The sequence below is a fragment of the Periophthalmus magnuspinnatus genome, chromosome 21 (genome assembly GCF_009829125.3).
Source record: "Periophthalmus magnuspinnatus isolate fPerMag1 chromosome 21, fPerMag1.2.pri, whole genome shotgun sequence".
NCBI lineage: Eukaryota > Metazoa > Chordata > Actinopteri > Gobiiformes > Gobiidae > Periophthalmus > Periophthalmus magnuspinnatus.
Genome location: NC_047146.1, coordinates 11,772,118 through 11,796,705, shown reverse-complemented (window position 1 = coordinate 11,796,705; position 24,588 = coordinate 11,772,118). Strand labels below are relative to the sequence as shown.

The window sequence follows — 24,588 nt, the reverse complement described above, 5'->3', positions numbered from 1 at the left end:
GTCATTACAATGTAAGCCGCTTTTAACCAAAGGAAAACTATGCAAGTCAAAAGGCATTTGTGTTTGAGTGTAAAATAAGAATCTGTTAGGTTGTATTTGTGCAGCTGACTGCCACACTTGACTTGCTGTTGCTTTGTTTATCTTAGCAAATAACGCGTCTGATAAAGGTTACCATCCAAGTTCGCTCTTGAATAGTCTACTAGAAAATTCACAACCAAACAAGCAAAACGGTAAATTATTCTTTTCTTTTCTTTCTTTCTTTTTTTTTTTTTTTTTATAACGACACAACTTCTTATCATGGCTAATACTGCAACTAACCCAGAAAAGTCAGTATGTGCTGTGTGTGCTGGTTGTGGCATTGGCAGACTGACGCGTAAAGTGGCGTTCCTAGACGTGGGCAGTGGTGGCGCAGTGGAGCAGGCGCGTTTTGGAGGCGCGTAGAGGAGCGGGGTGCATTCAGTCTAAACGCCACTGTCCGAACAGAGAGCAGCAGGTCAGCGTCTCACACCGGACAATACATCTCAGGACAGTCCAGGATCGCCATGCTACTGCTCGCCATACACTGGATTTTTTGCTGTTCTGTTTGTTTTCTTCTTCCAACTCGGGTTATCGGCTTCAACCTGGACACTAGCCATGTTATCAGGAAAAGCGGTGAACCAGGGAGTTTGTTTGGTTTTTCTATGACCATGCACCGGCAGATCAACCCGGATAAAAGAATGTAAGTGGTTTTGTTTGCGTTTGTTGTAGAATAACCTGCATTTATCCCTGTCAGTGAATGCGTCGTTTTGGTTGAAGTGCGTCTCGGTTTCAGTGCAACACCTGACGAGGCAGGTTTCCCAGATTAGTTATTGAACAGTATAGTAACAGCAGCCAACTTTCAGAGCAAACGGATCAATACAGCCTTTGTCACGTTTAGAACAATGACAAAACTTTCCCTTGTGTGGAGATTAAGAAGTAAGACAATGTTCCCGGTCTTTTACGCAGTAGTTACAGTGTTGGGGGATTTAAAAAAGTTTCTTGTGATGCTTTTGAATTCGACTCTGCCGCAGGACAAGTGGACCACAATGGATAGAGTTGTCATGCAAATGAATCTTGGGTCAAACTCAGGCAGAAGGAATGAATTACAGACTGAATTGCATAGAATAATGTCAGAACAATCACCATTTTGAGAATTGATTTAGCCGGTAAAGCCCTTTCCACGTGGTATGGTGGAAATGCCAGGAAAATGTTACAATCAATAATGTTAAACTCAATGAAAAACGGTAAACATATGGTCAAAGAGGGTTTAATAGGCTACAGTAATGTTAAAACTCACACATGTTGGGTTTCCATGCTTCTTAGGGACATTACATTGACTTATATTAATTTCCTGGATTGATTTTAACCCTAACCATAGTCACTTCTTTCTTAACCTTTAACGTAACTCATTTAAACCCATATCTGAACTCTAAATCATGTTGTTAAGCTAATGTAATTTCTACTTGGCCCCATAAGTGAGGCAGGTCCACATAAAGTGATTGTGTGTTCAGATTTTAACCCCCACAAAGTGATTAATACCCTCCCACATACACACATGCTGGGTTTCCATTCACTGGGCTCTCACTCAGCTACACTTGAATTGCTTACACATTTTAATACTTTTCCATTAATCTAACTTAATGACCACGGAGTGTGACAGATGCTACATAGCCACGCTTGTCTGTCCGCTGAGTCTGACCATCCCTCCATTCAGAATTTAACAGGCGTGAAGTGAGGAGTGGTCTGCTGCAGCCGGGGCCCTGTGCCAGCATGTTGACAAATGTAAATCAAGGATGAGAGATTTTCCCAAGATCACCTAGATTAGGCACAGGTTGTGGAATGTTATCAGTCTGCTGTTTTGGCTATGTGGGGTACAGCCTGTGCATGAAGTGGTGTCTGGAATGTACAGCAAAGAGGCTTATTTTGTACAAGAAGTGCACTGTAGAATCTAAAGGGAATGAATGTAGTGTGTGTAGGGCAAACACTGGCTCGAAATGTGACACTGGCCTGATTGTTAGCTTTCTGACTGTAAAAGTAGGAAGGGAGTGAAGATTTTGTTCACCTAAGCAGCAGTGCAGGAAAAAATAGGCGACTTACTAATAGGCGAGTTACATTTACCTTTTTGTACCCACGTTTTTTATGCATATAGCGATTTATTGGTTTGATAATACATAGTTTTGTTTTTTGTTTTATTTTGTTGCAGCTGAGTAGTTTTTTCCTTTACTTTTTATGTTTGCTTATTTAACTAAATCAGCCAATCTAGCAAATCATTCCTGTTATGGGAAAAAGGACCACCCTCATTTAGTTCAAATATGTTTGTACAATTGTTTATTCCACCCTTTCCTGACATTCTCAAAGCAGACAGGGATTTGGCTTTTTGAAAAACTTAAGATCCCAGACAATGCCATTGAATTTAGGAGTCACACATAGAGTAGCACTTGTTTTTGTTACAAAGCATAGCATGAACTGAATCTCTCGCAGATATGGCAACTGAGGCCTCATGTGACCTTCAGACAACCAAATCAAGTGTGAAGTCAGATTAGGCAGGAGCAGATTAGAATTAGAGCCTTCACTAGGGATTATTATTATTATTATTATTATTATTATTATTATTACTATTATTATTATTATTATTACTACTATTACTGCAACTAATATGGAATAATCAAGGACATGTGCTGAGAAAAGAGGTTTTATTAATCAAACAAAAAGAAGAATTTCCTGTTGAAATTATACAGGAAATAGTGTTTTTGATGAACAGTTTTGTCTGTAAATATACTCCATCAAGATGTCCTCAAATGCCTTTAGCTTCATCTGCGTCAAATTGAGTAAAAATCTCATACGTGTTTAAATTAATAAATGGGTAATTCATTTGCAAACTGATGGTTAGTTGCAGCCCTAAACCACATTGTCTAAGAGATTACCAATTTGATGTCACAATAATCCTAGCCAAAATAATTGCGAGTAACGATTATATCAAAAAATGTTATGGACATGAATAACTGTAATTTTAATATTGTGGATAGATTCCATATTTAAACAACTTTTATATAATTGCACTTTGTTATAAGTTAAAACAACAGTCATCTAATTGCCCAGTTGGTAGAAAGTTTGTCCACTGATCCAAAGGTTTGGCGCTACAAATCTCGACATAAACATCATAGGGAGGGCGGTAGACAAAAACACTGACAAACAGGTTGCCGTTGTGGTTCCAGCTCCGACAGATGAATGGTGTCATTGTGTCCTTGGGCAAGACACTTAACCCACCTCGTTCCCAGTGTCTGCTTACACTGAATAAGAAACAAGTTAATATGACATAAACAAGCAAATATAGTATAGTACATTTAGGTTTATTGTTTTGGAGTATGGATTCATTTGAAAAGATTGATTTTTTTTTAGTTCTTGTGATTATATCGTGGCATGTTTAGTCATGATTATCAATTATCCGTGCACAGAAACGTTTGGTAATCGAACCTGACATCTTCTTGCTGTCAGGCATAAGTGCTAACTAGGGATCTCATGATTATTTGCAAAAAAGATGTGAGTGACACCCCTGTGTATGCCTGTGAATCTCCTCAGTAATGCAGAGGCAGCAGAGATTAGAACAAGCTCAAACCACCTACAGTTAAATATTGAACGAGTAACTGGTATTTCTTTATCATCCTCAGTTTTCTTTCTATATACACAGTCCTATATGTTTTAATTGTAACACCATGTGCCATCTTTGAACCATCTAACAGGATGTCTGGAGTATGAATAATGCTCCACAGTTAATGATGTGGTCAAAACATCCTCCCATTGAAACAGGAGCAAGCATCCATTTGACTGGACATGTATGGCCATCTGTGCCCTGGTAACCTGAGAGAAAGCAACGCATTAATGAATCAGCAGCACCCAGGCCAACTTAACTTTAGTCACTTAATGCGTTAGAATGTGTGTCACTTCACTAACATCTGTCACTATGTGTAGGCCTGTCATGATAATTACTATATTGACTTCATTATATAAAACTCACAGCTGTACTTTTTTGATATGCACTATTTGGAAAGTATTTTGTTTTTTGTTTTTTTTGTAGTACCATAAGATTTGAGCTGTGTCAGGTAGAATAAGTATCTTGTAGTAGTGACTGATAATAGGTACTGTATTTCATTCTGGGCTGAACAATTTGGGAAAAACTGCCATTTTTCTGCTAAGAGTTGGGATTGTGATCAGATTTGCGATTTTCTTGTAATAATATTATTCGGTTGCGTTTAAAACTTTACATTTTAAACGCATCTAAAGGTCAGGATTGTGGATACAAGCAGTCAAAATTAGTTTCCTCTTCAGGGTGTCTGGGCGCTCCCTTAGAGATGGAGTGAGGAGCTCAGTCACACAGGAGGAGCTGGAGGAAGTGTCTGGGGTGGGGAAGTCTGGGAGTCCCTGTTCAGACTGCTGCCCCACGACTCTGGATAAGAAAATGGATGGATAGATTTTTTTTTTTTATCTAGAGAACTGACAAAAAGACTGAAATAAAATACAAACTAATACAAGACATTTGTACTTGTACAGATCTAAACTATAGGATTAGCAGTTTTTATGCAGATGTAGAATAAAACTGTATATTTTGTTGTGTGTGGAGAAAATGATGGTACTTCCAAAATTGCAGCCTTTGTGATTTACTAATAGTTTGTGAAATCTTGCAGCCTTACTATGTATTTATTGCAGTTCATGTTTTAACAACATTATACATTTAAAAGAGCATTACTCCTACTTCAGAGTAATTGTCTCAGAAGTCTTAAGAAGTTTCAATGTACAGCATTTATTGTGATATTTTCATGTAGCAAAATATTGCACTTCAAAAATTGTTATAGTGATAGCCATGCCTAGCTATTTGAATATTCATACTGCTTTAAAAGACTTGTAATTACCAATCAGGAGTTGACACTAATCACTTGTAGAAAGGGAAACAATAGGATGCAGTCTAATCAGTTGTGTTGTAGTGAAAATAGACTGGGGCCGTTGGAACAGCTGTGGAGTTTCTTGTTGCTAAGTGCACAGCTGTAAGACCACATCTGTTGGCAAAGAGGTCGGTGTAATGTAAACCACACCAGACTCTGTACGTCCTACCAACTCTACTGCAGGACTGGCATGTACTTAGTGTCATTTATGAAGCTTTAAGTGATTGTAGGGACAGATTGCATGCTGTCAAAACATCCCCATGAGTCAACAGTCAGAGTTCAAGAAAATCAGGTTTCAGGTTTTGAAGTTTGATATAGTTTCATAACACATCACGATAAATGATAATATTGAAGATAGGCCTGTATTTACTATTTGGACGTATCGTTCAATACCTGACAGATGGAACAGTTATTTTTAGGGGTCAATCAATTTATCATTGGTATCTTTTTTTGGTACTTTTTCCTTGCACTGGTGAGGAACTTTTTGTTATTTTTCTGCACTATGACAAGATTTGAGCTATAGAGGCACAAATAAATAACTTCTATATCTCATTTAGTGTTTCAACTCATGTTCATTAACAAGACTGTACATATAGAATAGTATTTGTGGGAGAGTTATTGTGTCAGTGACATTGTGGCATTCTATATTGTCATTTATCATCTATATTTTCTTATCGTATATATCATACTTCATAATTTGTTATCAAGCCTAATTGAAGACCACCTTTTTCAGACTGATATTTTAACCCTGCACCATATCAGCTCCAGTAAATCTTCATTCAAAATTAAAAATACCCATACTAATCATCTCCCATGTTAACTTGAACAAAAAAACTGAGAAGATTGTTGGTAGTGTTGAAAAATGTAAATAAATATTGAAAATGATTTCCTCCAAGTTGTTAAATTAATTATAGTGACAGGCCTAGCCCATGTAGTCTAAAATTTAGAAGTGTTTTATTTTTGAAATCTCCTAAAATCTCTAACATGAACTCAAATATGCTGCAGTTAGGTCAGTCTGTTGCGTGCAAATGTCAATGTTGTCTGTCAGTGCAGCGCTACATTCTTTCTCTGTCAGAGTGCAGGAGGTGGTTTTGGGGCAGGTGTCAGACTGGTGTTTTAGATTGTCATGTTTTTGGGTAAAATGAGAAGAGATGTTCTGTTGAGTACTGAACAAAGTATGAGTGTGTAGTATGAGTAAGATCAAGCGGGCTCTTGCTTAACCAAGCTGCTATTTCTGAATCTAGGTTTTTACCAATAGGATGCAAATAGCTGCTATAACTTTCTTTGGTCAAACTAAGAGGATGTATTTATTTATACATTAACATACAGCATATATGTTTGCTGCCACCTGTAATAATTACTATTTGTGGTAATTTCCAAGAGTCAGTTGTTGTTTTTATAAGCAGAACGTCATTGTTGATCCTTTGGTTCAAATCCTCAATATTTTTTAAACAGTTTTGACCTTATAAACTACAGTTCTTGTTTACAGTGTCTAGATTAGGTGACCCCTCTGGCACTCAGCTGTGGCCTTCTCAGTAAACTGTACTCTTGGTTTATAACACAACATGTCAAATTGGAGTAACAGTTCCTATTTGTATTTGCATTTCACTGGGCTTTGTGTGAGTGGAGTTAGTAGTTTGGTCCAGACCTCCTCAGGAGCGCTCCTTGTTTAACAAATGAAGAGGTGTGTGGCCCGAGCAGCACATCAATGGGAAGGACAGAGGAGCTGCAGTCCCAGCAGAAGAATGGCAGAAGAGGATTTCCTCTCCACCCTTTCACTCTGTTCCTCCACTGTATGGAAGCTCGCATTACAATACAGCTTCCTAGGAACATTGTGAATTCTACTATCTGAGCTTAAGCATCTGCAGCATTTAAAACCAGGTGTAAAACCACAGTGAGGCCAATTACTCTATTTTTTAAGCTAAAACTGTTTTTCATAGTTATTTTATTCTCATTTTTTGAATAAATAAAGACATGTGTAACGGAGTTAAAAATACATTTAATATTTCTGCAGCCGTTACACATGCATATTTCAAAGCTTCATCAGTTTCGTTTTCTGCAGTTTAACAGGAAATCGAGGTCTGGTTTTCACTTTGTTAAAGTTCATCAGTGCCTTGTGGTCTATGCAAAATGTCTGGCCGTGCTCTTTTTTCTCATTTAACTCTATAGTTTTGTTTGAGTACTGTGATAAAAGTAATTCCCCGTTTTAATAATTAGCCGTTGTATTTCTTGAGTTGCTCTTGTGACGTTTGTTAACAAATCCTTGGAATTCTCTGACCTTTTGAGCCTTGAGTCATTAGGCGAATGAGCAGTGGCAAAGCTGATAAACCCTTTCATCAAATCAGTGCCACTGATGATGCCAGAGCAGTGACTACAGAAATAGTCAGCCACAAAACACAAGTTCCTCTCTTCAAACTGCACTCCAACACTATGAGTATGTCGCTCTTGGGCAGAAGCTCCACAGCCCACCCGAACAATTGGGTTATTGAATGTGCCTCAGTCAGATGGGCCACTGCACTGCTCCTTTGGCCCCTGCAGAATGTCACACAGCAGTTTATTGTCTCATACAGTGGTGTCTGTTTTGCTTCATATCAATAATAACCATGCAACTTTTACGTACAAGTTGCATTTGTGAAAGTTGGTATAAGTTAACGGTTTGATATAGAGCTCAAATGGGAAGCGGAGGGTTAAGTGTTAAAAATACAATAATTAACTTATCTTAGTTACAAATAAATATCCCATTCCCATAAGCCCATTTTGCAAAGTTTAGTGTTTCGTAACTCCTAATTGAATAATGCAGACATGAGGAGTGGGAAACGTTTTAGCCCCAAAATGAAAGCAGCTAAATCACTAATGCATAGTTGTAGTGATGGTGGTAAAAAGTAAACAAAAAAAACCAAAAATTGGTACAATTAATCAATTTCCACAAAAAAAGTACTCAATGTAAATTTTTTACCCACTTAAATATAATTTTGATTCTTGTTTACTGCACAGGTTGTTGATTGGAGCCCCAAAAGCCAAGGCTTTAGGAGTTCAAGAAGCAAATATCACCGGAGGCCTTTACAAGTGTGATCTGACCCAGTCCAGTGATTGTGAACGCATTGAGTTTGACAGTGAAGGTATTAATTCTTCGGTCATTTATCTACTTTCGATCTTTATACTGTAAAGAAAATAAGTTGCTTTAGACAAATGCTATATAAAAATGTGAACATGTGACCATGACTGACTGTGTATTTAGAGGACATCCGTGTGGAGAATAAGGAGGACCAATGGATGGGGGTAACAGTTCAGAGCCAGGGACCAGGGGGGAAGATTGTGGTACGTCAGACTCCATCTTAAAGAGAAATATGTCTTGTACTACAGTCTTGAGTATAGCCTGTATTCCATTGCAGACATGTGCCCATCGCTATCAGAGGCGGCTGTTTGTGAACACCCCTCAGGAGTCCTTAGACATCACTGGACGCTGTTACGTCCTGAGCCAGGACCTGACAATTGACATCTCGTCCGATGAAGATGGAGGAAACTGGAACTTCTGTCAGGGCAGGGCCAGAGGCCACGAGATGTTCGGCTCCTGTCAGCAGGGACTCGCTGCTGCTTTTACCAAGGACTATCACTATGTGGTGTTTGGAGCACCGGGGGCATACAACTGGAAAGGTTTATTTTCTTTTATTTGCTTTTTGTCAATATCAAAATCACATATAGTAAAATGATTCTCTTAGAATTGTCATTTCTAACAATGAAAAAGCCCCCTTCATCTATCAATTTATGTCATAAGTGACCATAAACCCAACCACCCCAGAATTACAATAATTACAAAGTATTAAATAAAATTAATTGTAAGAGACCAAACGTTTAAAATGATGCATTGATGAAATAACATGAAAGCTAATAGAAACATAAAAGTATGTGACCAATATCCAGACATGTACTTTGTTTCATTTATGCACATTTAAAAAAGAAGAATAAAGTGTTTTGTCTGCATTACCAGAACACCAGACAATGTGAAAATGTACTTCATTTAGAGCATCCAGTACATAAAATCCAAACTTTATACATAATGTTTATGAGCAAGATAAATCTGCATAATCTTCAGCTACAGAACTTTGGATTTTTGCATACATTTGTTTACATGTATCATGTGGTATTGTCCCAAGGTATTGTGCGAGTGGAGCAGAAAAACAACACTTTGCTGGAGATGGAGATATACGATGATGGGCCGTATGAGCTCGGAGATGAGAACCTGCTGAACCCTGAACTGGTGCCTGTTCCTGCCAACAGCTACCTCGGTGAGCACTGAAGACAGCGTTACCATTTTTGGCTTGGAGGTTTTCAACATGGATGAATGGGGGTAATTTGTTCTCTTTGTCTGTCCATAGGCTTCTCTCTGGATTCGGGCCACAGTATCATGGCAAGTGGTGGTCTAACGGTGGTTGCTGGAGCACCCAGAGCCAACCACAATGGAGCGGTGGCTCTGCTGAAGAAGGAGCCTGAGGGCTCCACCAGACTGTCCCTGGTGCACACCCTACAGGGGCCGGGTCTGGGCTCCTCCTTTGGATACGATCTGGCTGTAGTTGACCTCAATCATGATGGGTAAGAAATACCATTGTACGGCCCTTTGTATTTGCACTCATTTGTAATTGAACCAAAAGATTAAATCTCACCATATATAGTCTAGTACAGGGGCGTCAAACTCATTTTCACCGAGGGCCACATCAGCAAAATGGCCGCCATCAAGGGCCAGATGTAACTGTGCAGCAGTGTAAATATCACTAAATGCAACCGAATGTCATGTAAAATGAATGTAATTCCTTTTTAACTTGTTAAATAACGGTTTCTGTGATAAACTGACATTTTAAAAGTGTGTATCTGGTCGGGACACACCTGCTCACAGACCTTCAGCTCTGCTTCAAATACAGCCTTTTACAGCCTTTTAATTATTGGACAATTTGTTGTTTTTCTTGCAGACTAATTTTTGCATATTTAGCTAGGTTTGGTGTCAAAATGTCGACGTAGACTGTACTGACCCCGCCTCATAACACAAAAAACATACATGTTTTTCTCCTCAAAGCACAAACTTGTATTCACCTTCACTTTTCTTCCTTCCAACTCCCTTCCATGCCAACAATTTTCCTCTTTGTGAACATTTTGTGATGATTATTTGCAAATATTTCTCAGTTCCACTTGCTGGGAAAGTCTCATTAGTTTATTGTCAGTGCACACATAGCAGTATAGACTTATATTAAAATGACAGTCATGCCTTTTAATTTATCTTCTCACGAGCCACATAAAATGATGTGGCGGGCCGCATTTGGCCCCCGAGCCTTGAGTTTGACACATGTGGTCTAATATTTTATTTTGGTCACTCATACAAACTTACACCATGACCTTCTTATCATACTCAAAGTACTTATTTTGTATTATTCACTTGCCACACTTGTTGGTGATAAGCCGACCATACCATAGCCACAGCTGCCCTGCGACTGCCTGACAGTCGACAATCATTGGCAATGGTCTCTCTGAAACATCCTGTGGTAGTGGGTGAGGTGCCTTGACCAATGAAACAACAACAGAATAGTTTTGTTTGCGTATTCAGTCTTTCATCTTTTATGTTTTATGTTTTCCAAAGATGTTTTACTTATAAGAAAAAAATGTGCAATTACAATTTCCAACCCTCAACATTCCATCTACACTTTACAGATGGCAGGACATAGTGGTGGGTGCGCCTCAGTTCTACCTGAAGGATGGCGATGTGGGAGGAGCAGTTTTCGTCTACATAAACAAGGCAGGACACTGGAACCGGGTCACTCCTATTCGCCTCAACGGCACCAAAGACTCCATGTTTGGACTGGCCGTCAAGAACATTGGTGACATCAACCAAGACCATTATGAAGGTAAGCACAGTGCATATTGATCGTAGTCATTTTTAATACTATTTGTGTACCAACAATATATTTGTCTTTTAGATATTGCTGTGGGTGCACCTTTTGATGACAATGGAGCAGGAAAGGTTTATATTTACCATGGTTCAACACAAGGCATCAACACTTCTCCTGCACAGGTAGATAAATAGACATAATTATTTTAGCTTTATATTTTAACTGTCTATTATTAAGTTGTATGATGTGCTCAGGTCCTCTCTGGAAAGAAATACAATATTAAATTCTTTGGATATTCCCTGGCTGGAAACATGGATTTGGATAAGAACTCGTACCCAGATCTGGCTGTGGGATCACTGTCAGACACTGCATTGATTTACAGGTAATATGTCCTTCTTACTGATAGAAATGACATAAGACAAACAGACCTGACTCTGTGTGGTACAGCAAAGAAGACAAGTAAACTTTGATGTAAAATAATTTGCTCTCAGATCAGCTGGTGACTGTTGGCATGTAAAGTTTGAAGTCTTTATTTGCTTGTGTCATTCCATTCATTTCTTGTGCTGTTTGCTTTATTCTTGGTATATTAACACTTACTAGAAATATGTACTTGCATAGCCCAGGGAGCCATTATGTTAATTATTAATTCAAAATATATGTGCTATGTAACTGTTTTGGTGAAAAGTGGTTTGCTTGGTTCCACAATATGGCATTAACTACATGCATTTGTTCAATTACACTGCGCTGAAGTTAACATGGCATTTAGTAATTAATCTATTATTAAACTTTATGCTTAAGAGGGGATTTGTCTGTCCCACTGTTTTATTGTGTTTAGTTCATACAAAATATTGCTTCTTGAAATACTCATTCACTAAGCCCCTGTATTATTAATCCACTATTTTCTTACAATTACAATGAACATATTTCTTTTATTTCTTTCAGGGCACGACCAGTCATTAGCATTTGGAAAGATGTCAAAATAACTCCACAGGAAATTGACCTGACAATTAAAACCTGTGGCAACAGTATTTGGTGGGTATTGTGAACATCTCTGTATGCACTCATTTGATATAACTCCTGCTGATTTCATTGATGGAAATGTTTCACACGTTCCCCAGCTTCTCAGTGGATGCGTGCTTCAGTTACAGATCAAACCATGCCTCATACAGTCCAAGATTAAGTGAGTTAAAAAAAAAAACCTTTTACTAGTATATATTTGTTATCCATGTACTTATTCATGTTCTCTGTTACTTATGCAGCTATCAACTACTCTGTGGAGGCTGACGCAGTTCGCTGGACACAGGGCCTTCCCTCCAGAGTCGTGTTTTTGAACAAATCCAGCTCCGAAAATGACTTCATCCATAATGGCACTTTGGAGCTACGTGGACAAAACCAGGAAGCATGCATTAAGCTAAAAGCTAAGTTAAAGGTAACATTATTGATCTTACTGGGATAAAAGGGACTGCAGCTTTTAGTCATACACTTTTATATCAAATTTATGTTGATTTGGGGAATAATTGTGTTGTATTGTACTCATTTAATGAATGTGTTTTGCTGTTTTGAAGGACAATATTAAAGACAAGATGCACAGTATTCCCATTGAGGTGTCTGCAGACATTGTGGGTCTGAAACCACAGAGGTCGAGAAACAGCGTCCCACAGCTCATGCCCATACTGGACCCAGCCATGTCCGGCAAAGAAATCAGTGAAGTAAGAGTGCAATACTAATATATGTCACTATATTGGGTATGGTAGGCAATTAATACCAGACTTCTTGGGTTTACAAAGAAGATTTTGAAAAAGGAAAAAATAACTGTACCATGCAGACACTGAAGGAAAGGCCATGTTTTTTAATAATTAATATAAATATATTACATTTTATTTTCTTGTCTGTTAGTAACAAATTGATACTTAATTACTTGATAATTACTTTGTTGGGATTGTGTTGAGATTTAATGTTTATTTGTTGCAGGTAAACTTTTTAAAAGAAGGCTGTGGTCGGGATCAGATTTGCCAAAGTAAACTGAAGATGAAGTATAAATTATACTACAAGCAAAACAACCAAGGAACGTTTTCACCCTTACCTGTGTGAGTATTGGCATATTATACAAAATCAAAATTTAAAAACAAATTATTAGCTTTTTACAATTTTATCCTAAGTTTCAAGCGTTCACTCAGAGTTATATTTTGATTGAGTCATGCTCGAAGTGTTCAAAATGTTCTTTACAGAACACTGTATTGAAAAAATCCACTACTTGTTTTGGTAAAATGCCACTATGAAGAAGTGAGGTCCACAAGAGCTCTGCAGTTTCAAAGTCAATGGAACCACTGCTATTATCTAGTCATTTCAGATGCATGTTTTGGTTTACACCAAACAAATGTAAAATTATGTTCTGTGTGATAATTCATATCAAAGAAAAACACAAGATGGCTGGTTGAAGGACATTTTATCCCAAGCAAACCCATGTTTTTAAATTCCCATGAGTATTGTAGTGAAGTAATGTATTGTCTGTATGCAGCAAAGAAGGCATCCCAGTGTTTTATCTGAACTATGAGAAGAAGGACTTGGCTATAGAAGTGACAGTGAACAACATGAATGGAGATGACGCCTATGAGGCAAAACTGACTGGAGTGTTCCCAGATAATCTGACCTATTCTGGAGTGCGCTCACAGGTACAGTGAATACAGTTTAAGCCCACCTAGTTAGAAAACTGTTTTGATCAGTAGAACATAGAGAATATGAAGTATGTTGTTTTTTGCAGGTGGACAAACAAATTCTGTGTAATGCTAATCAGAATGGGTCTCAGGCAGAGTGTGAGCTGGGAAATCCTTTTAAAAGAGACTCAGAGGTGCACATGACTTCTAACGTCTAGTCCAAAATGTCATTTTTATTGTTCTTAATTTTTATATTTTATTGTTTATTTTATTTTTAAGACTGTATTGTACATCCTCCTGAGCACGGCAAGTCTGACTTCAGACACAGAAGAGATGAACATAGACTTGGAGCTCCAAACGTAAACCACAACCTCCACATAAGACTATTCTGTTGTAGGCTCATATGTGTGTTTATACTGACATCTACTGGGGAAAATGGTTTTCTCCACTTATATCTGAATTTATGCCATTTCATAAACAAACTTTCTATTAACCTCATTTTCTTAACTTCATATTAATAAGTGATAATCTGATATGTGAACATCTATTGTATTTTTGCAGCAAAATATATATTTTTTCTAGTAACTGCATTAACTGTATCACACGTTAAAATGTTTTAAAGGGTTTTTATATGCTGTCTGTATATGGTGTCTTACTCTTGTCAAGTTGTAATACCAATATTTTGTGTGCCTTTTAGGACCAGTGTACAAGAAAACATTGCTTTTAATGTTAAGATTCGAGTGATTATAGAAGTTCCATTAACAGTGACTGGGTTAGTATCTATTGAATTATTGTATTTTTTATAGTTTCCCCTGTGCCTTAAACATCTGTGTGTTCACTTCAGGCTGGTTCATACAAATACAGTGCATTTTGGAGGCAATGTCAGAGGAGAAAGTGCCATGAAAACAGAAGAAGACATTGGGAGTTTGATCAGCTACAAGTTTACTGTAAGTTATCTCATTTACCACTGTGCCCTTTGTAATTATTATGCATTCATATTAATTTCCTTTTTTGTAGATAAATAATTTGTGGAAGGTCCCCACTCCTGCCTCACTACACATCCACTGGCCCAAGTCGGCTAAAAATGGGAAATGGCTTTTGTATTTGGTGAAGATTACAGCTAAAGAAGGAACGAAAGACATTCATTGCACCCCAGATTCTGAAATCAACCCTCTCAAACATATTAAGGTGAGCTTGATTTTAATAGTTTGAACAATTTGACATAACCTTAACCTTAACCCTAACCTGAATTGACCCATTTTACGTTCAGCAGTCTTCGGGGTTCAGGACAAAGCGAGAGATTGGAGAAAGAAAAATAGCAGAGAGATCGACAGACCAAAGAAAAGTTTTGGTGAGATCAAGTTTTTAAAATAAGCTAACTGTTAAATTTTAAGTGTAAGTAACTGTTTTTGTCCCGGTGTAGTCCTGTGAGGATGGGCTGCAATGCGTGTTACTCAAGTGCCCCCTGGAGGGATTGGATGGAACTACAGTTGAGCTCAAATCTCGCTTGTGGAACTCCACTTTTCTTGAGGTAATTTGTCAAGTTTGTTTTTATGCAGTAATCACGGAAAATGTTAAAGGAAATGTTAGATGTCAAAACTGTAGTGATAATATTGAAACATGGGTAAATCAATTACTATCCCCATGCACACTAAATTTAAGTTAGTTGCCGCTGTATTACTTTTGTTTACAATCAGAATCAGAATCAGAATCAGAAGACTTTTATTGCCATAGTCTGTGAACACAGTTCACAAACTAGGAACTTGCTTCGGTGAAAAAGTGCAACATAAACACGGTGAAAAAGTGAAAAAGTGCAACATAAACACACTGAATAAATACAAATACAAACATACAAACATGTATTAATATATATTGTAATTTAGTTGTAAATCAAATGCACATTTCAACAGTTTAATTTGGTTGTTTGGGGTATTTTCATTAGGATTACATTTCTTCTACACCTCTGGACATCATTGTGAAGGCCTCCCTTGTGCTTCACACATCTGCGAAAAACACAGTCCTCAGAACACCAGACTCCAATGTAAGAATTTAAAAACATCTCTAAATGTCTATGTCTGTATGGAGAAAGTGATGTAACAGTTGATGTGCTGTAGGTGACGGTGACAGTGTATCCAGAGACCACCATCGTGCCGTACGGAGGCGTGCCCTGGTGGATCATACTAGTCGCTGTCCTTGCTGGCATCTTGATTTTAGCTTTACTTGTGTTTCTGCTTTGGAAGGTGAGGAAAGTGGATAATACTAAATCAGCAAACACTGAGATTTTAAAAGGAAACATGAATATGTTAAACTCAGCAACAAATACTTCTCAAGCCCTTAGAGTTTCACCTTTCATTTCCAATATTAGGGTTTTTTTTTGCTAGTTAGACTTCTAACTATACATTGGCATTTCATGTTCACAGCTAAATCAACAGAGATAAAGTTGGTCATATACAGTTGCATAGAACAACTAAGTTTACTTTAGAAAGAACTTACTTTCATATTTAGTTATGTTTTTCTAAACCATCATCACCTTGCTCCCATCAGTGTGGTTTCTTCAAGAGAGCAACTAAAGACCAATATGACGCTGCCTATCACAAGGCAGAGATCCATGTTCAGCCCTCTGACAAAGACAAACTGTCTGCGGAGGCCTGATCACAGCTCTCTGAACAGGGGTAAAACAGCTGGCAGCATGCTGCATGGCGTGTTACCGCAGCAACTAATCAACTTAATTTCCTCTTTGGAAGAATCCTAACCGAATATGCTTAAATTCAAACACATATTGTACTTAACTAATGTAATAATCCTGAGCACACTGAGACATGTCGACCACATTTCTCTCTGTGTATTTTATGCAATATGTCTCTGGATTTTCTTTTGCATTTGTAGAATAATACAACAGATTTATGCTGGAGCTTGTGCTTGCTTAGCTTGGCTGCTTAAAGTCTACTCAAAATCGCAAGCATGCTTTTAGAATTATGATTGTAGTAAATTGACTGTAACTAGTATATTTATTATTTTATAGTGTGGATTCTTCAATCGCTCCAAGCAGGAGGACACTGTCACTGTCCCTCGGTACAATGCTGTGAGGATACGGAAAGAGTCTCTGGAATATAAGGATGAGAAAATGAAACTTGATGCTTTGGACAAAAAGCAATGGATGACCACTTGGATCAACAATGAAAGTTACTCATGATTTGAGTTAAACTCAGGTCCCTGAACCTTCAACAGTTTTACTTCATTGGAAACTTTGGCTCATTATGGGTGATAACATTTTGTAAGTTTTGTAAATAATGAAATACTTGCGGAAGCACTGTATATTTATTTTTTGATATTTTATATGAAATTTTGCAGCCAAAGATGTCTTAGCTTTGAATCTATGTAGCAAAACAAACAACTGAGCTTTATACTGTTAAAAAGAGCAATGTGCCTACATTTAGTCTGTGCAAAGAAGGTACACAGTAAAATAATGTGAATGTAATTTGTGACATGTACATTTTTGGTCCAAGGTTTTATTTTTATTATGCAAAAACTATTTTACATGGCTGAATTCAGGTACATCAAGTCTTCACAAAATATACAATTTATCTGGACAAAGGCCCTGTAAGGACCATTGAAACAGGTAGCATCCACTGTACTGTAGCTCTGCACTGTAAAAAAAAGCTGGTTCTGCATTCAAAAGGGAAAATGTGATTTGTCTCAGTTGTTGAATAATAAAAATGTTTACAATTTCCATTTGCTTCAACTAATTTATTTTAAATTTGTTTGAGAAGACAATTACTTTTTCAGTCAGCCAAAACTTGTTTTTATACATTTTAGAACACTTCACTTTAGTTCTTTTCTGTATGTACAAAAGAGATTACCTGGAAAATAGCTTCTAAAAGGGTATATATATACTATATCACAACCTATATTGTAACTAACAATAAAGCAAGGTTTGGTTTGCAAATTCAGTCAAATGTTAATCGGAAGGTTTTCTCCTGCTCCTTGCGCTGGTTGTCACACATTTTGGACACTTCTTCCACTCTTCTCTGTAGCAGAACTGAATTTTGGTCAATCCATTGAAGAGAATCCATGTGTGCGTTGAGAATTTTGCAAATCTGTTGAAGCTAAAGGAGAAATTAAAAGAATTACCACAAACCAGAACAGGTTCATGTTTACAGGTATGTTTTAAAAATTCTTACCGGATCACTGGTATCTGCTGGGCCGCTGGATGTGTTCAAGTGCTCTATGATCTCCTTTAGATCTTGAGACATCCTCTTGAGCTGCGCGTCCACATTCTCTGCAAGCTTGTATGTTCTCTCGCGCTCCTCGTCCGCGTTCTGCATGTAGATGGTTCCGCTCTGCTCCTTCACAGACTCCTCCAGGGGGCACAGTAGGTCCTCCAGTTCCTTCTGCTGGGACAGAATGAAATCCAGCTCTTGGTTTAGCCGCCTCTGGTCCAACTTCACCTTCTCCATTTCTTTGTGGAGTGAAGTGATCTTCTCGCCGTTCTCCACCAGCATGCGGTCCCAGGCATTCACTTGAGTGGCCTGCTGCAGGAAGTGCCTCTCCTGGTCCTCCAGTTCCAGACTCCACTTGTTGATAAGGCCCTCTAGTTGGGCATAAGTCATCACTGGAGGAGCAGTGGTGGTGGTAGTGGTGGCAGCAGCGGTAGTTATAGCTGTGCTGGCGGTAGATGTTGTAGGCTTGAGCCCCAGGGTAAAACCAGGAGTAACTCCGACTGTGGCCGCTACTGCTGTAGTAGCAGTAGTCAAAGCAGAGGCGGTGGTAGCTGCTCCCAGAGGCTTCAGTGTCAAAGATAACCCTCCTGGTGCTGTTGTAGTGGTTGGAGCAGTGCTGGCTGCTACTGAGGTTGGAACAATGGGCAGAGCAAAGCCTGTGCCCAAAGTTGGAGCACCACTAGAGGCAGGTGCAGAGAGAGAGAAGAGGGATGGGGCTGCTGAAGGAGCGGCCTGGGTGGTAGCAGGAGGAGCAGGTGTAGAGGAGGGTTTGATGCCGAGAGAGAACCCTGCAGGCTGAGCGGTAGTGGCTACTGTTGGGGCAGCTGGCTGGATACCTAGGGTTAGTGTAGAAGGTGCTGCAGATCCGAATGTAAATCCTCCGCCTGTTTAAAGTTCAAAAAGTTATTTAACGTGACAAACAGTTGTAGCTACACCTTACGTTGTACATATTGGCAACAATGATGACATGCGATGCACTGTACCTGTCGCTGTAGTAGAGGTTGCTGCTGCTGCTGCTGCTGCTGTAGTGGCAGTAGCCTGCACTTTGGTGCCGAAGCTGAAGCCGCCGAAGCCTGATGATGCAGAGGTCGCTGCGGGAGCTGCCGCTGGTTGGGCCTGGGTGGCGACTCCAAAACTAAACCCTCCGCCAGTGGGTGCAGCGGTGCTCTGTGTGGACAGAGGGCCGCCCAGAGTGAACCCTGTGCCCGCAGCCGGGGCCGGTGTAGAGCCTAACGTTAACCCTGCAGCTGAGGTCGTCTGAGGAGCCGAGCCCAGGCCGAAGGATGTGGTGGGAGTCCCAAACGAGAAGCCGCCTCCTGAAGCGGTGCTCTTAGCTGGGGTTCCGAAGGCAAAGCCGCCGGTGGAGTTAGTGCTGGGTTGAGCAGCACTGCCAAAAGTGAAACCTCCACCCGAAGGTGCCGTGGTGGATGCCGGCATCCCAAAACCTGTCGTAGGAGCAGCTGTAGTCTGGCCAAAACTAAACCCCCCAGTTCCTTGTCCAAAAGAAAATCCGCCGCTCATTTTGTTTACTATGTACGCGTGTTAGCACTAGCAAAGAGTCACTTCCTGACGGTTTTGGCGGGTCTCAAAATCCTTCTTTCAGTTATCTGGTATCACCACGGTAACCTTAACTTCTATAACCCATGACATTTAAAGATTATTGCTAAAATGAATTTAGACCACAAGCAAATAAAAATTCAGAAACACATTTTCATAAAACGTGGCCTACCGCTTCAACAACAGTCCACACACGTATGGCGCACTTACGGAAATGACGACAAAGTGACGTACCAAGTATTATTTCATCAAGAGAGTTGTGTCTCTGCTGTTCTTTGAGAATCGTTGGTTCTTTTCGTCACAGGAATACCCCGCCTTTCTGCTTTAATTGACAGCTAGTTGACCAATGCTTCGTAGCTACAAAGGAGAGGCGTGATTGGATAAATCCACCGGGCACCAGCCACCAGTTTTACTGTACAGCTTTCCACGTTACTTTACGATTATTTTATAACTACCGAGTTTTACTGTAGTCGTTTGTATGTCTTGGCGTTTAAAAACCTGTTGTTTCTGCCTGCTCTGGTTTTCCTGAGCACGGAGCGGAAGCGTTGACTGCAACTCTCTTGAGCTGTAACTTAATTCTCTTGGCCACACTGTTACTCTTTAAAGAAGCCCATCGTAAACTGGACACCTGCTATACCCATGACATTTTGAAAGCTTGACCAACTTGCCCTCTAACTGAAGATCTAAAATATATTTAAGTACGACCGTGACTATGAAATCCTCACGCCTCTTTATCAATGAACGGTAGCATACCGACTGACGCTACGCAGTTCTCAATTAAAACTAGCTATCAAGCTAATGACAACTTGGCTAACTACAACCCACGAACTGTTTTTGTTGTTGACAGTTTGTAATAAGTATTAAAATCTTCCTAGATATCGTTTTATCTGTGACAAATCAAACATAATGAGGATCCTTAGATTTCTGAGGAGTAGTGTGGCCATAACAAAGGATATAGACTTTTATTCCAGATTCTCACCTTCTCCTCTGTCAATGAAGCAGTTTCTGGACTTTGGTAAGACAAGCATGTGCAGTCCTTTCCTTTTTATCTTTTTGTTCATGATTTTATTTTTGCTCTGTAGTAACTGATAATATTTTCACATTGTGAGGGTTGTGATTCTTTATGTTATGAAACACCTTATAATTAGCTGTTATTTGATGTAATAATAATCTAATGTTTACCCTATAAATCTGAAAGATGTCAGCCTTACAGTGTTGATCTATCTGTAACGTAAACGTCTGATTTTCTATTTACACTTTTCAGGATCAGAAAATGCTTGTGAGAAAACCTCCTTTGCCTTTCTCAGACAAGAGCTGCCAGTGAGGTTGGCCAACATAATGAAAGAAATCAATTTGCTGCCTGACCACTTACTCCGGACTCCCTCAGTGCGACTGGTCCAGAGCTGGTATGGACACATTTATATATATATTTTTTATACCTGTGCATCATACCAAATTGTGCATGATTGTGCAGGTACATGCAGAGTTTTCAGGACATTCTTGAGTTCAAAGAAAGGAATGCAGATGATGAAAAGACCATCTATGAGTGAGTTTCTGTCTATAAACAAAAGACAACAGAATACATTATACTACCATTTTACTGCACAGTTTTACAGATGCTGTTATAAAGATCCGGAATCGACACAATGACGTCATTCCAACCATGGCTCAGGGAGTGGTAGAGTACAAGGACACCTATGGCATGGATCCAGTTGTAAGCCAAAATGTTCAGTATTTCCTTGATCGTTTCTATATGAGTAGAATATCCATCAGAATGCTTCTAAACCAGCACAGTGAGTCAGTAGCCGTATTTAATTTCCATTTACCACTTCTATTTAGCCTAAAAAAAGTTCTGTGTTGTTATATTTCAGCACTCCTATTTGGTGGTAAGGTGAAGGTGAACCCAGCGCACCCTAAACAGATTGGGGGTATTGATCCACACTGTCACGTCAGTGATGTCATTAGGGGTGAGAATAGATCTCTCTTGTTTCTACAAATAATTTAAATGTTCTGAGGTGGAATTTTTACAGCATGTCTTTCTCATTGTCATAGATGCCTTTGAAAATGCAAGAAATCTCTGTGACCGCTACTACATGAACTCTCCTGACCTTATACTGGAAGAATTTAATCGTGAATAGACTTCTTTACACCCTAATATTGTGTTATATTTGTTTTGTTTTTTTATTTAATAAGGTATGCATTTTATTTGTACAGCAAAAGAAAAAGATAAACCTATTACGGTGGTTTATGTTCCCTCTCATTTGTACCACATGGTCTTTGAACTTTTCAAGGTAAAATTTTTCAAATGATTAGTGCTTTGTTAGACTTCAAAATGACCAAATCTTTTCTTCTGCAGAATGCCATGCGTGCCACAATGGAGTTATATGGGGATTCTATGGAGTACCCCCCAATCCAGGCACATGTTGCTCTGGGCACAGAAGACTTAACAGTAAAGGTAAAATTGGGTCTGCTCTCCGGTTAAGTTATATTTTTAAATGAACACAACAGATTTAGTATTTTGTTTTTGTATTAATCAGGTGAGCGATCGTGGTGGAGGTGTCCCACTGAGAAAGATTGACAGACTGTTCACCTACACATACTCCACTGCCCCCAAACCCGATATAGAGCGCTCTCATGCTGCCCCTCTGGTTAGTGCTTATTACTGTTGATTGAATGCACACATTATTAAAAAGATTCATGCATTATTAGCTCATGCTTTTTTCTGCACTTAGGCTGGTTATGGCTATGGTCTCCCCATTTCTCGGCTCTATGCTCGGTATTTCCAAGGAGACCTGAAGCTATATTCTTTGGAGGGATTTGGGACAGATGCAATAATCTACATACGGGTATGGAAATCAGTTTTTGTTTTGAGGTTTGAGTGTTCATATTAAAGATCACATTGGTACAATATGTTTATTGACATTTGGGTTCCTTATTATTTTGATCTATTACGTAGTATGACTATATATTTAAAAAAAACTAAAGTGTTATTTCAACATGAATTTTTGTTAAATATCAATGGGCTGCTCAGAATTTTCATGAGAAAAAGACTTTATACTACTTTGTTTTTGGCTTTTCAACAGTTCAACATTGGTTTGTTTCCTTGTCTTTCACATGTATAAACATTTATAAACTTTCAACCATTCTTTTTGTCATTGTACTTGTAGGCATTGTCCACAGAGTCAATAGAGAGACTCCCAGTGTACAACAAGTCTGCATGGAAACACTACAAAACCATCCACGAGGCGGACGACTGGTGCGTTCCCAGCAAAGAGCCCAAGGACATGACTACTTATCGGAGTTTCTAGGGCCAAACCAAAGTGTTGTGAGTGCTAAATGGGCAGCCTGCTGCTATGAGGCTGATAATGAACAAAGATGAGTAAGATATATTTGACTATTTACAGTAGTAAAAATATATTATTTAATGGAGTAAGGTGCCTACCAGGTTGCACCTCAAGTTCCTCACATCTAACGCACACCTATCGTGTTTAGAGATTTAAAAGCTATGTATTAATTCGTTTTGGTCAATAACATACCTATGCCAGTTTTTATCTGTTACCTAAATAATACATTCTGTTTTAGTAGTTGGAGTTGTAATTTTATGTCAGCTATGTCTTGTGCTGCAAAATATTTTACTTAGAGTTAAAGCAAAAGGAATGTCTTATTTATTTCCAGCATTCATGTCCTGTCTATCGCAACCACCACCTGTATGGACCTGAGCTACACTCTCATATTACAGTATTATGTCCTGTCTGTCATATGAATGGTTGTATTCAAAATAAACACTCCCAAGTTCATTTGTACAGCATCCTTGAATGTCTAAAAGTGCTATATAAATCTATTACATTAGATAGTACTGTAGGGTTAATATAGTGGGTATGGAAAGTATTCAGACCCCTTAAATTTTCACTTTTTGTTATATTGCAGCCATTTGCTAAAATCATTTAAGTTAATTTTGTTCCTCATTAATGTACACACAGCACCCCATATTGACAGAGAAACACAAAATTGTTCAAATTTGCAGATTTATTAAAAAAGAAAAACTGAAATATCACACGGCCATAAGTATTCAGACCCTTTGCTCAGTATTTAGTAGTGTATTAGCTCAAAAGTGTCCTTTTGAGCTAATACAGCCATAAGTCTTTTTCGGAATGATGCAATACGTTTTTCACTACTGGATTTGGGGATCCTCTGCCATTCCTCCTTGCAGATGCAGTTCTGTCAGGTTGGATGGTGAAAGTTGGTGGACAGCCATTTTCAGGTCTCTCCAGAGATGCTTAATTGGGTTTAAGTCAGGGCTCTGGCTGGGCCATTCAAGAACAGTCAGGTGTTGTCCTGAAGCCACTCCATCATCTTAGCTGTGTGCTTAGGGTCATTGTCTTGTTGAAAGGTGAACCTTTAAGGATTATGAGGCCACTGTGCTCTTAGGAACTTAAAGTGCAGCAGAATTTTTTTTGGAACCTTGGCCAGATCTGTGCCTTGCCACAATTCTATTTCTGAGCTCTTCAGGAAGTTCCTTTGACCTCTGACCGCATGTCTTGGACACTTGGATGAAGAGAGGGGCACAGCTGTCATTTGATCACCACCTGGTGGTGCATTGGATCCACTGACGCAGGAGGAAGCTCGACAGACCTGGCATGCCCAAGCGTACTGTGAGGGTCTGTTGGTAACAGAGCCCTCTGTCAGAGGGGTTTTCAACTCACACCTCTTTGGGAGCTTCTCTCAGATCCTGGGGGAGGCTGGGGACATGGATTCCAAGTGGGCCATGTTCTCCACCTCTATTGTTGATGCAGCCGCTCGTAGCTGTGGTGGCAAGGTCTGCAGTGCACTCCCGAACCCGATGGTGGACACGGAGTGGCAAAAACTCAGGGTTGGAAGGAGTTCGGGGAGACCTTGAGGGGAGACTATCAGACAGCCTCAAAAAGATTCTGGCAAACCATCCAACGTCAGCAGTGCTTCACTAACACTGTTTACAGTGTGGGTGGAGAGCTGCTGACCTGGACTGGGGGTGTTGTCGGACGGTAGAAGGAAGACTTTGAGGATCTCCTCAATCCCACAACCACATTTTCTGAGAAAGCAGCAGAGACTGGGGACCCAGAGGCAGACCCTTCATCACCCTGGCTAAAGTCACCTAGCTGGTTGGCAAGCTCTTCGGTGGCAAGGCTCCGGGGGTGGACGAGATCCATCCCGAATACCTTAAGACTCTGGATGTTATGGGGCTGTCTTGGCTGGCATGTCTCTGCAACATCTCGTGGCGGTCCACATATGTTTTGTGGATTTGGAGAAGGCACGAAGGAACTGTGTCCTTCGTGGTGTCCTTTGTGGG

General features: G+C 39.4%; 3 protein-coding genes across 4 annotated transcripts; 2 read left to right on the top strand and 1 right to left on the bottom strand.

The window, feature by feature from the left end:
• Positions 1-419: 419 nt before the first annotated feature.
• On the top strand, positions 420-17,215 carry itga6a (integrin, alpha 6a). 2 transcript variants are annotated; one of them, XM_055230470.1, is made up of 26 exons: positions 446-718; positions 7,950-8,074; positions 8,194-8,273; positions 8,348-8,609; positions 9,110-9,241; positions 9,332-9,545; positions 10,653-10,846; positions 10,919-11,013; positions 11,086-11,213; positions 11,774-11,863; positions 11,950-12,011; positions 12,091-12,260; positions 12,397-12,540; positions 12,803-12,918; positions 13,350-13,503; positions 13,593-13,679; positions 13,765-13,844; positions 14,183-14,257; positions 14,330-14,432; positions 14,503-14,673; positions 14,756-14,836; positions 14,909-15,016; positions 15,428-15,526; positions 15,600-15,725; positions 16,030-16,157; positions 16,508-16,648. In XM_055230470.1, exons 1-25 carry the CDS (start codon positions 543-545, stop codon positions 16,135-16,137), a joined length of 3,180 nt encoding a protein of 1,059 aa, XP_055086445.1. In that variant the 5' UTR covers positions 446-542; the 3' UTR covers positions 16,138-16,157; positions 16,508-16,648. The 2 variants fall into 2 exon arrangements, with proteins under 2 accessions (XP_033842646.1, XP_055086445.1); XM_033986755.2 differs by lacking the exon at positions 16,030-16,157 and having other exon boundaries at positions 420-718; positions 16,508-17,215.
• Positions 17,216-17,377: 162 nt separating this feature from the next.
• Positions 17,378-19,562, bottom strand: nup62l (nucleoporin 62 like). Its single transcript, XM_033986756.2, has 3 exons — positions 18,689-19,562; positions 17,667-18,589; positions 17,378-17,591 (listed from the first exon to the last, which is right to left on the bottom strand). The coding sequence occupies exons 1-3, from the start codon at positions 19,224-19,226 to the stop codon at positions 17,433-17,435; spliced, it is 1,620 nt and encodes a 539-aa protein (XP_033842647.1). The 5' UTR covers positions 19,227-19,562; the 3' UTR covers positions 17,378-17,432.
• Positions 19,563-19,615: 53 nt separating this feature from the next.
• pdk1 (pyruvate dehydrogenase kinase, isozyme 1) lies at positions 19,616-23,061 on the top strand. Its single transcript, XM_033986757.2, has 11 exons — positions 19,616-20,277; positions 20,527-20,668; positions 20,737-20,808; positions 20,871-21,055; positions 21,134-21,229; positions 21,315-21,392; positions 21,477-21,553; positions 21,619-21,717; positions 21,800-21,910; positions 21,995-22,108; positions 22,430-23,061. The coding sequence occupies exons 1-11, from the start codon at positions 20,169-20,171 to the stop codon at positions 22,568-22,570; spliced, it is 1,224 nt and encodes a 407-aa protein (XP_033842648.1). The 5' UTR covers positions 19,616-20,168; the 3' UTR covers positions 22,571-23,061.
• Positions 23,062-24,588: the final 1,527 nt, after the last annotated feature.

Coding starts and splice junctions, on each gene's coding strand:
- itga6a (XM_033986755.2), top strand. CDS start 543: ATGCTACTGCTCGCCATACACTGGATTTTTTGCTGTTCTGTTTGTTTT. Junction 14,258..14,329: donor GTTCCATTAACAGTGACTGG/GTTAGTATCTAT, acceptor TGTTCACTTCAG/GCTGGTTCATACAAATACAG. Junction 15,726..16,507: donor TTGTGTTTCTGCTTTGGAAG/GTGAGGAAAGTG, acceptor ATTATTTTATAG/TGTGGATTCTTCAATCGCTC.
- nup62l (XM_033986756.2), bottom strand. CDS start 19,226: ATGAGCGGCGGATTTTCTTTTGGACAAGGAACTGGGGGGTTTAGTTTT. Junction 18,590..18,688: donor AACCTCTACTACAGCGACAG/GTACAGTGCATC, acceptor AACTTTAAACAG/GCGGAGGATTTACATTCGGA. Junction 17,592..17,666: donor CAGCAGATACCAGTGATCCG/GTAAGAATTTTT, acceptor TTTCTCCTTTAG/CTTCAACAGATTTGCAAAAT.
- pdk1 (XM_033986757.2), top strand. CDS start 20,169: ATGAGGATCCTTAGATTTCTGAGGAGTAGTGTGGCCATAACAAAGGAT. Junction 21,393..21,476: donor TATACTGGAAGAATTTAATC/GTGAATAGACTT, acceptor TTATTTGTACAG/CAAAAGAAAAAGATAAACCT. Junction 21,718..21,799: donor CAGAAGACTTAACAGTAAAG/GTAAAATTGGGT, acceptor TGTATTAATCAG/GTGAGCGATCGTGGTGGAGG.